Source organism: Etheostoma cragini, chromosome 21, assembly GCF_013103735.1.
Source record: "Etheostoma cragini isolate CJK2018 chromosome 21, CSU_Ecrag_1.0, whole genome shotgun sequence".
NCBI lineage: Eukaryota > Metazoa > Chordata > Actinopteri > Perciformes > Percidae > Etheostoma > Etheostoma cragini.
In genome coordinates, this window is record NC_048427.1 from 1,372,178 (window position 1) to 1,383,480 (window position 11,303).

The following is an 11,303-nucleotide window of genomic DNA, read 5'->3' on the forward strand; positions in this document are numbered from 1 at the left end:
GTCTCTTTATATAGACCTTAGTGGTCCCCTAATACTGTATCTGAAGTCTCTTTTATATAGACCTTAGTGGTCCCTTAACACTTTATCTGGGGGCCAAATTCTCCGGGCAGGCAAAGCAGAGAAAGGGGAGGTAACCTTGCCCCTTATGACCTCATATTTTTTTAGGAGGGGTCCTAACAAATTAGAGTATGTCTCTAACTTCTATCTATTTCTATTAAAATAAAATCACACACGCTGACTGACCGTGGGAACAAGTTTATTTCTATTTTGTCTCATGTACAGAAATAATCAATTTACAGTTTACAAACAACTGACCAGATGTGTGAAGCAAGTGATTTACTGCACAAGATGAAGGCCTACAGTTCAGTCCTCCGCACCTTCATGAGCATTTGCACTCAAAACTTTAACAAAGTGGTTGGACAGGTTCAGCGTGTCCTCTCGGGGTCACCACCGACACTTTCTCTACTGAGAAACAAAAACAAGCAAGGGAAGCCACAATTGCACAACTCATCATTATAAATTCCATATAAGGTCCCAAACAGGAGTACATTTACAGCAGCGGAGACAACAGTTCAGTAGGAATCGTTTCACGGCGTCATGGTTTTTCTTCAGACTTTGAATCACATCACATTTTCAGTTTGTACCGTAGGCGACGGACACGGGCTTATGAACAGCGAGCAAATGATTGAAAGGACCAACGAGTCAGCGTGACTTTTATACAAGCCTTCACTTCATAATCCAACATTTTACTTTGCAAGAAAACTAAACAAAAACATCTTTAAGTTTTCTAAACTGGTGAGCTTTTATCTGCTAGATGACACAATTAGGTTCACAGTTGTTGATGCGTCGTAGGCAGTGATGACGCTGAGGATTCAGCGGGAGCGTGTTGGTCAGTGTGTTGTCGTTGTAAACATTTACGACCGGAAGTGGATTTCGTTAGAACTGGATTAAGGGAAAAAAAGTCAGTGTCCCTTCATGTAACCGAGTTCATTTTGGCAACACGATTCAAAGCATCACATTTTTGTGCCAAACATCCTGGATCAATTTTCCAAAAGCAGGTTTTCATCAAAAAAACACCCTATTCTACATGTTACATGCACGTCGTATACACATAAAATCTCATATAGTTCATCATACCATTTACAAGTTTGGTGAAAAAGAGGAAAGATACAAGAAATTAAGATATTAAAGGACGTAATAGTCGCAAGAAAAGTTGTCGTTTTTTTGGCAGGCATGCTCCCCAGAGCGACGCAATGCAGTGTGCTTATTGGTGCCTGGTGACGACTAACTGCATTTAAAAAAAGGGACCTGCATGCCTATCACTGGATCCTATGTGAAAGAAGGCACTTACAGGAGAGAAGTGGTGCAGGCCCTGTCTGAAAACGACCCCTGTGGATCTCAGTGGAATATTAAACAGGGTAAGTCTTCAAGTAAAGTGGCTCTTTTTCCGCTTTAGACTTACCCACGTTTCTTGGCATTGGGGGTTGTCTTATACACAGCAGCTCAAAGAACTGTGGGGGGGGCTTTTGGTGCCTTCGTACATTCATATGCATGCAACCTTTCTAAACCCAAATGGTCTTTCAAATGTCTGGGAAACTATTTACACAACAGGAAGCCGTCTCTGTTGGCTAAACAACAACAGGAGAAAGGCAGAAAGTCCAAATTTTGGCAATAAATCACTGACAGAGAGAATGATAATGCTCAACATTTCAAATCAAAACTATCTGAATAAGTAGTTTGAACACATGAACACAGCACAGCAGGAAGAGGAAATCAAGTTCATCCCTGAAAGAGCAAAATGCAAGTCGCACGTTGGACTTTATAGATTGCATTTAGGGTTGAAACCAATGCTTATTATCATAGTTGATTCGCCTGATGATTATTTTCTTGATTAATCGATTAGTTGTTTGGGCTAAATAATGTCAGAAAATGACGATCAGTGTTCCCAAAGCCCAAGATGACGTCCTCAAATGTCTCATTTTGTTCAAAACTCAAAGAAATTCAGTTTACTGTCACAGAGGAGAGAAGAAACTAGAAAATATATCATAATACTTGGTGATTAATGTAATATTTGACAACTAATCGATTAATCTTTACAGCTCTAAATTGCTTTATACGTTCACAGGGGCTAAAAAAAAAAGATAAGTTCCCTTCAACTTCAAGCTTTGGGAAGCGGTTTCCTTCGAAAGAAAGGTTATTCTAGTTACAGTTTTGGGCAGGGGCTTAGTCAAGGAAAACACAGGTGCACATCTTCTACCATCTATGTATATCTTTACGTAGTTTGAGTCTAAGGAAGGAAATCTCATTCACCTAAACAACCATCAATCCAGTAAAAAATGTCCTCCACCTTCAAATACTTGGCAAGTAACAATCCAACCATTATCAAATCATTAGTAAGTGCTTTATTCTTATATTTTGCTCTATAAAATGGCTATTTCCACAGTCAGTCTATGCAACGGCTCAGACGATGTGACGGTTCAGTGATGTGATGGATGATAGAAACCACAATAAACTGGATACGTTTCAGTACACGATGGATCATCTCAGTGGGATCCGGTGAGATTTACTGACAGTGAGACTACGAGAGTATACCAGAAAGTGCAAAAGCACCTCACTAGAAATACAAAGGTCAAACAACAACCGGATAATGGACCAGTGAAGCGTGGTTGTGCTTATTGTGATCTCTCTCGGTGAAAACATCACTCTTCTCCTGTGATTGTTGTGGAAAGACTCCCCCCTTTTCCAAAAGAAGCATTCGGTAAGCTAAAAAAACAGCTCACTTCCTGGGGTGGAAGACCATGAGAGGCCTGTCTTCAATCTTCTGCCAGGGGCTCTTCTTGTTCCCGTCTTTGTCGTCAGGATCGTCCTCAGGACTGGTCAAGGAGTCGCGGCGGTTCTCGCTGTTGCTGCTGCGGCTGCTGTTCACGCGGCTGCGTCCTCGTCTGGGGATGGTGGATCCTCGGGAGGATGGACCTTCGTCCAGAAGAGGTGTGAGGGAGTTCTCCTCAGGTGAGACCGGGCGTCCCTCGCTGCTGCTGGGCTCGCTATGATCGGGGTACGCCAACTTCGAGTAACACTTCCCCCCACTGCTGCTAACACCGTGGCCCTTCCGTCCTCCCGTCCCCCAACGCTCGTCTTTACCCTTCCTGTTCATTGCCGACTTGCGTTCTTGGGACTCCTGAGGCGGTTCAAGGTTGATGTCTCGTCCAGCGCTGCTGGGACCCCCCAAGAATCCCCCAACGCCTCCGCCACCAAGGTCATTCCCAGCATCTATGTAGGAGTGGCGCACATGTGCGTTGTTGCGTCCATCCAGGGAGATGAACCATGCCCTTGGGTGCTGTTTCACACCCAGCTCCAGTAGCTTCTTTTCAGTCAGAGCCTGCAGTTCGCCGTTCATCTGAGCCATGGTGGAGTCGTTGAAGAGCACGGGAATGGTCACGGGTCCGCCAGAGGAGTTGGATGCCCAGCTTGGATCCTCAGAGTCGTCGCCTTGGGAGCCACCTTGCTGCTGCTGTTGGCCTTGTTTCTGGGAGTGGTGGTGATGGTGCTGCTGGCCTCCTCCCGCGCCATCTTTATCTTGGTCCTTCTGGTCTTTGCCATCTTTGGGAAACTCGGAGGGCAGGCGCATGTAGTGCGCTGGGATCACCAGGGTCGGCACCATGCTCCGGTACATGTTCTCCTTCATCTGGTCAATGGAGCTACAGAAGATGATCTGACCCGCCTGTGTGTTGAGGGAGGTGGGTCTGGCAAGGCTGTCTGCAGCTGCTGCCGAATATTCGGGCGGTTTGTCAGACTGGCTCGGCACGTAGCCTTGAAAGCGAGGCGGGGACGGGGGATCAGAGGAGTACCCTCGATTGTCGTTTGCGTTGTGGTGTCGGTGATATTCAGACTCTTTGCCCTCCATAGGGCTGTAGCTCCGGTTGTAGTCTTCATGCAGCAGAGGGTTGTCCAGGTTGTTGGTCTCTGTGGCACGTGTAACCTTCATGGGGAAGCTTTCACCCCGTTGGGGACCTGAAATATTTTTTCCCTTTGCGTGTCGCAGCATGTGAGCTGGAACATGCTTGGTTAAGTCCTCCCGGGAACTCTGGTAGTCTCGAGATGGGGACATTTCAGATTTGTCAATTGAAGGGCCAGACTCAACGTGGCCGCCACAGATCAGATTTAGGCGGGATGTGGATGTTCCCTGGTCTCTCTTTGCACCATTTAGATTGGGCGTGTTGGCTTTTCCTTGCTGCCGTCGAGGTTTCAAACACTTCCGCCTAAAAGGTAAAGAGACGCTAAAGGTCAGAAATGAAAGAAACACTTTTATTCTGCCGGGGATTACAATAGGAGTCTAATCTAATAAGGGCCTAAAATCACCACCAAAATCACCGTTATTTTTGCTATTAATAGAAACCTAAATCTGAGACCTGCGTCTACGCTCCCCACACCTGCAGTAATAGAGCAGCACACAGAGCAGGATGAGGACCAGCAGGGCCAGAGAGCCCAGGATGGAGAGTAGGAACAGGGTGTGGTAGGTGGTGATGTCCCTCAAGCCTGGATGAGACAGACCCAATCCTGCAAGACAATTAATGGCAGAAAGATGTCTGAATGTTGTCGATGACCTGACATCCCCACCACCCTGTCTGTGGCACTCAGCATAAAGCCTACCGCTTCCTACTGAGGGAGTAAATCTTTACAGTGTGGCCCAGTGATGTGTTTTAAACAAGGTTATAATCGTAGACGAAAACAAACAAAATAACGAAAACTAGGTGGGAGAAAAACATTGCCATTAACTGAAAAAACTAAAACTGTGATGTCTGAATGCAAAACTAACTCAAATGAAATATAGAATGGAATAGATAGCCTTTATTGTCGTTACTAGGATGTGACTAACTAGTATACTAATACTAGGATGTCTGCACAACTGCGTGAGTCGATTGACTTCAAAAAGTTCTCCTTTACTCAAACGAAAGTTCAAAACACCTGTTGATTTCTGTCTTCTTTAGTCCGTTGACTGTTTAGGATTTTGGAAAAGCTAGAGCACATCGTAAATAAGTAAAACTCAGAAGGTTTTAAGACAAAACTTGCAATTGAAGTCCAATGGGGACCAACTACAATCATTAAATCTGACAAAAGTGATTTAGTAAGTTTACATGGTGCCCAAAACATCTTAAAATGGAAGGTAAAAGGCTGATTACAGTACCTGAAGATGAAGGGAAAGCAGCTAACCAGTATCCCATCTGAGGAACCACAACGTTCCACACAAACTGTGGGCCGTCCTTTTTTATGTATCCCGTCCCATTCCTAACCCACAGTCCTGCAGAAAAATATACTATATTAATACATATACCGCATAAGAGAATCTGATGCCTACGTTACAGAAGGTACAGGAAAAATACCTTTTACGTGCTTCCCTTACCCGTCTTAGGCTGATACAGCCAAGCAGGAACACTCGTGGCCATCCTGTTGCGGGTGTCGGACGGCAGCGGCACCGAGACGTGGATCGGATCTGAGACCTGGATCTCACGACCATTTTTGTCAAAGAGCTGAATGCTGACCACGGCCAAAGCTGTCAAGTCTGTCCACCCTGTTTCTGCACCTGAAAAAGTCCCGGATTTCAGCTTTAACACGTCTGCTACAAATCTGTAAAAGGCTGTGTTGTTACATTAAGGATTTTTGAGGCAAATGCATCACTGTTTCCCTATTCAAACAATCAGTATTTGAATATAAAGTTAACAGTAAATGTGAATCATCATTTTGTGGGGATTTATTGGGTGATCAGCAGACCCAAACTACAGGTTTCAGCGGGGATCCAGAATGAAAATCTTTGGACACGGTTTTTCTTCTTGGGGTGAAGAAATGTTAATATTCAGAGTTTTTACTTTATGTATTTTTAATCTGTTTAAAAGCTGCGGATTATTCTGCATTCACAGATTGGGTGTGATCAGGTCTCATCAGGTTCATCCCAAAGGTGTTGGATTCTAGATGAGGTCCGATCTCTGCGTCATGTTCTTACACATCTAACTGGTGAAAAACATCTCTTTATGGTAATGGTGTGATGCAGCATTAAGATTTTCCTTCGATAGAAAAACTCGGGCTCGGCGATATGTAGAAAGTCAGAAGAAAAATCTCAATGTCAATACTGTGACGATATTATAGAGCTGACAACTGGTGCTTTAAAAAAAAATCTTCCCAATTAGACTTAGATAAATAATCATCAGTAATATGGATATGATGACTAAGTGGGTAAAGTTAATAATAAAAACAATAGAGCAGTCTGTTAAATTCATGAAATTACATAAGTTAACTGTAATGCAGTCTTTAAAAATAGGAATAGACATTTAAGTAATAATACGATTTCCAAAATCTAAGACTATAGCTAGTCCCATATCATGACAATGATATGATATCAATATATTTTGCCCAGTCAAGTACGTACAAAAACGTGCAGATCAAGTACATACAAAAATGTACGTATCCACACACCTCCGGCCAGATAGTGGATGATTGTCGACACCCACCTGAGCTGTTGGTCTCTTGGCCCAGGAGAAACGGGAACCCACCGATCTCATACTGAGTCCTGGCCGTGGTCAGCGCAGCAGACAGCGCCGTGTAGTTGGAGTCGGACGGCAGCTGCAGGGACTTCCTCTGGAGCTGCACCAGCGGCTGGTTACGTGCGCCTAAAATACAGAAAATACATGTAAACAAAGTGAGTGAATTACAGATACCAAGAAAAATATAAAGAAGGAAAAGTATTTATGCCAGATTTTAGTTATATGGAAGTTAATGGGGTGGCATCTCACTATAACCCATCATATCTGTGTATTGTATTTGTACAGTGACATCTGTGGAGGTGTGAGTAGACACGCGGGAGAGGTGAGGGGTGTGAATCTATCATCACTCTCTGCTGGAGAATGACTGACAGACCTCCAAAAAATGTTACCTGACTGATTTTTGCACATTTTTGGACTAATAAAGTGTGTCTCAGTTCCTTGGAAGGAGCCAATGGTCCCTCATAAATTCAAGGTGTGACGGGATAAGAGAGCTTGCACGACTTATCATGAAACATTCAGGTTTCTTCAGAGAGATGTGTGTTGTTTTCTTTACCTGGTGACCCAGACAGCACCTGCAGCACGTCATCGTACAGGATAAGTGTTCCTGGCCTCTGAACCAGGAGGTACAGGCTCACAGATGCATACACTGGGGAAAAAAGGAAGACATGGAAATTAACTCAGCAGATATTTAAAAAGGCGCACTTTATTTTCTGTGATAAACATGTATTTCTGACTCAATTCAGAAAATTATTCTGGATATGACCTCTCTTTCCAAGATAAGAATGGTCACATTTTTAACATGAATTAAAACCTTATAACAAAAAACAAACCCCACTTCCACTTTTAATTGTGTTCTCATTCAATTCATAACTCTTGTGATGAATTGATACTATAACTAAAATTGAATTGAATTGAATTCTTGTAGAGACTGATGCTTTCCCTAAACATATGTTATCTCAATTGATGGAAACTGACATAAAGACAATATTTGTTAGTAGATTATGAAGTAAAATTTTATTTCAGGATGGTTTTTAAAACCCCAAATAAGTCCCGGGTCAGTTTGACCCGAGGGACACGAGAGGGTCCCGAAAGTGAAGACAACACAAGGGTTTAACTGTTACTTTCAACCTAATGGCGTTCATGTCAACGTCAATCAAAGTGCTTAACAAGCTGCATGTTCTTCCTGTGTGACCTACGGGGGATGCGGCTGGAGTGCCAGGGCACGGAGTTGGTGACGTAGTCCCGTTTGGAGGCTGTGATGATGACCCACGTTCCGGTGCGGTACAGGAAGCTGACTCTCAGGACGCCGTCGCTGCCGGCCCTGCTGGACGCCAAGACGGTGTGGTTGCTGTGGACCTCCACCAGAGCGTCCGCCAGCGGGGACAGGTTGCTGTTGTCGAACACCTGGACTTTAATCTGCACCTCTGGAAGAACGTGAAGACAGAGAGGTACAGGTATTTAGCGATAAGCAGAAACAGTTAGTGATGAACTATATCAACGAGGTTTTAACTTCCGGGATGGTTCAGGTGCCGTGGGAAATTACGCCGGATGTCCTTCATTTTCGGCCAGATGTCCGTTACCTTCCTCTTTCTTTGCGTTGTCACTTTAAACTAGCTGGACTATTTGTCCAATCGGAGTTTAATGTTTACTACTAACACATCTTGACTAAAACAACTTTTGAATGTACACGTTCCACCAAAACAAGTTCCTTCCCAAGGCTATTTTGCAGAGGCGCCGTGGCTCCGTCCGGGTCTTTCAGCCCCAGAACATTTTGTTTCTCGTCTGGCCTCTTGGACAGCTAGATGTGGGTCACGTTGGGGGATGTTTCCATGGAAACACACTGACTCTTGTTGTTGCTGGTTCCTCACTCGGCTCAGTTCATGTAGCACCACTCGAGCTGTCGCCCTGTAAACCCCCAAGGCCTCTAACGTGCAAAACGTTTTGTTTTTTTCATCCATGCAAAACGCACTGATGGATGAATTCAGATCATAAACATTGTGTGTGTGTGTGTGTGTGTGTGTGTGTGTGTGTGTACATACCCATTGTGTGTGTAAATGCTTACATGCATTACCATAATTGGTTCAATAAAAGCTCCCTTGTATGTGTGTATGGGTGTGTGAGAGAGAGAGAGAGAGAGAGAGAGAGAGAGAGAGAGGGAGAAAGAGAGTGTGTGTGAGAAAGAGAGAGAGAGAGAGAGAGAGAGAGAGAGAGAGAGAGAGAGAGAGAGAGAGAGAGAGAGAGAGAGAGAGGATTTCCTCAATCTGGGCTTGAAGCAGCTCCATTGAGAGAAACACTGAGAGACACAGTGTCACATCAAGAGTCTGGGAATCCAGCTCCTCTCAGAGCCTGAATGTAAATTCAGCTGGGATCAAGTGGAGTGTAAACCCTCCGAAAACTCAGACAAATCCTTAGAAGGTAGTCAATCCTTAACTAGGATAAACTAGGACGGCAGCTAAAAATTTATTTCATTAAAACAGTTGTCGATTAATTTAGTTATTAACTAACCGATTAATCTTTTCATTTTTAAATTCCCACTGTGGTTGTTCAATGTCAGAGAGAAGAAACAGATATTTAGTTAGATTTTAGTCATTTAACTTTTAGGTTTTGCACTTTTCTTTAAATATAAAAGAGGTCATGAGGGGCAAGGATGTCCCTTTCTCTGCTTTGACCGCCCAGAGAGAGATTTTGGGAAAGAGACTTCAGATACAGTATTAGGGACCACTAAGGTCTATATAAAAGAGACTGCAGATACAGTATTAGGGACCACTAAGGTCTATATAAAAGAGACTTCAGATACAGTATTAGGGACCACTAAGGTCTATATAAAAGAGACTTCAGATACAGTATTAAGGGATCTAATATCAATATTATGTCAACATAGATATCGATGGTAGATATAGATTTTTGATATTGTAATATCGTGATATGACACACGTGTTGTCTTTTCCTGGTTTTAAAGGCTGCATTACAGTAAGGGGATGTCATTTTCCACACTTAACGGACTGTTCTATCCACATTATTTATTAAAACTCTCATTGTGCAGACTGGGTGGGCCCCGCCCGGATCATTGTTCTGATTGGATGAATGGCCGTCCTATTGCAGTACAGAGTCATTAGAATTAAGCCCGTTGGTCCCGCCTCCTGTGCAGAGGTAATCCAGAACAGACTCCCCAGACCAACACCTAATCTCAGATCTAATGAGCTTGGCTCTGTCTGGTGATAGCCAGACTACTCATTGTGTTAATATTTTGAAAAAGCACCAATAGTCAACCCGTCGATATCGCCGCAATATTGACATCAATGTCTTTGGTCAAAAACAAGGAATAGATTGAGTATTGGTCCAGGCAGATTATCGGGTCGTTTTTGGCAGTTTGCAGATTATCTGTATCTTCGTTTTATTTGCCTGATAATAGATAAAGTTAATTAAAAAGAGTGCTACGTTGACTCGGCTACAGCTCTGTGTCTGTCCCTCTGCTTCGGTTTCACTCACCACTAAGTCTGACACTATATGACTATATATATATATATATATATATATATATATATATATATATATATATATATATATATATATATCTTACTGGGTATTATGTTGAAAGGTTCTCATTTATTACATGATTGCTTAGAGCATTTTAACAAAGATTTGTGTTGGAGTTTGTAAAAATACAAAATCTTAATGCTGACTTCAAGACTTTCATTTTTCACTGTAAATGCATATCGGTTCCAAATATCGGTTATATTAACTACTTATTGGTATCGGCCTTAAGAAACCAGTATCCGGCGATCCCTATACAGGTGAAAGGGGTGTCAAACTGAGATCTTTAATTTGGGGTTTTCATAAGCTGGACGCCATAATCATCAAAATGATATCAAATAAAGGCTTAAAATATCTCACTTTGCATGTAATGAGTCTATATAATATATTAGTTTCACCTTTTAAGTTGAATTACTGAAATGAATAAACGTTTTCACCATATGCTAATTTTTTGAGTTTCACCTCTATATGATATTTGATATTTTTCCACGTGGCCCGGCTCTAAGTTCACAATTTTTGGCAAGTTGTTGCAGCTCAGGAGAGGATCACCTGAGCTGTTCCAACACACCTCTGAGGCATCAATTAATTGAGGATTTAATCAGTCGAGCAGCAGCTGGAGAGCAAAATCTATCCCAATGTAATCCAAATTAGCTTCTAACAGACAAACAAAAGACAGAAATGAAAAGACAATGAACTTAGAATCGCTGCCATCAGTGTGTGAATGTCGACAGGAAGTCGATTTGGATAAAAGCGTCAGCTAAATGAAATGAAATGTCCTTTTTCGGTCATTTGTCTGCAGCTCGTTCTGTACTGAAAATAGGACTTGAGTGTATTGTTCCATTCCTAGTTGATCTTGTGTTTTGCATGTACTGTAAAGTACAGCTGTCACAGACAAACAGTGCATTAAAAAGTACAACATGTCCCCTTAAAATGAATTGGAGAAAAAGTACAACCCCAAAATAAAAAGGACACTTAGTTACAGTCTGGCAGGGTTTTAGTGTGACCATCCATGCAGACTAAAATAGCTTGAAGCATGCATAATGCAATGTAATTACATAACGTCCTTCAACATGCACACCATAACATACACACTGCTGCTGCTGCAGCGACATTCATGTTTGTATTCATGCAAAAAAATGTATTCATGGGGCTTTATGGAGACACAAAGTGTGTGTTGTCTTAGCGGCTGACACACACACACACACACACACACACACACACACACACACACAC

General features: G+C 42.7%; 1 protein-coding gene across 1 annotated transcript; it reads right to left on the reverse strand.

The window, feature by feature from the left end:
• Positions 1–2,030: 2,030 nt before the first annotated feature.
• On the reverse strand, positions 2,031–7,994 carry LOC117937091 (protein FAM171A2; the record flags this gene model as incomplete). Its single annotated transcript, XM_034860761.1, has 7 exons — positions 2,031–4,259; positions 4,410–4,557; positions 5,186–5,299; positions 5,402–5,581; positions 6,504–6,662; positions 7,090–7,182; positions 7,733–7,994. Coding segments are annotated over 7 exons (2,439 nt in total), but the record flags the coding sequence as incomplete, so codon positions are not given.
• Positions 7,995–11,303: the final 3,309 nt, after the last annotated feature.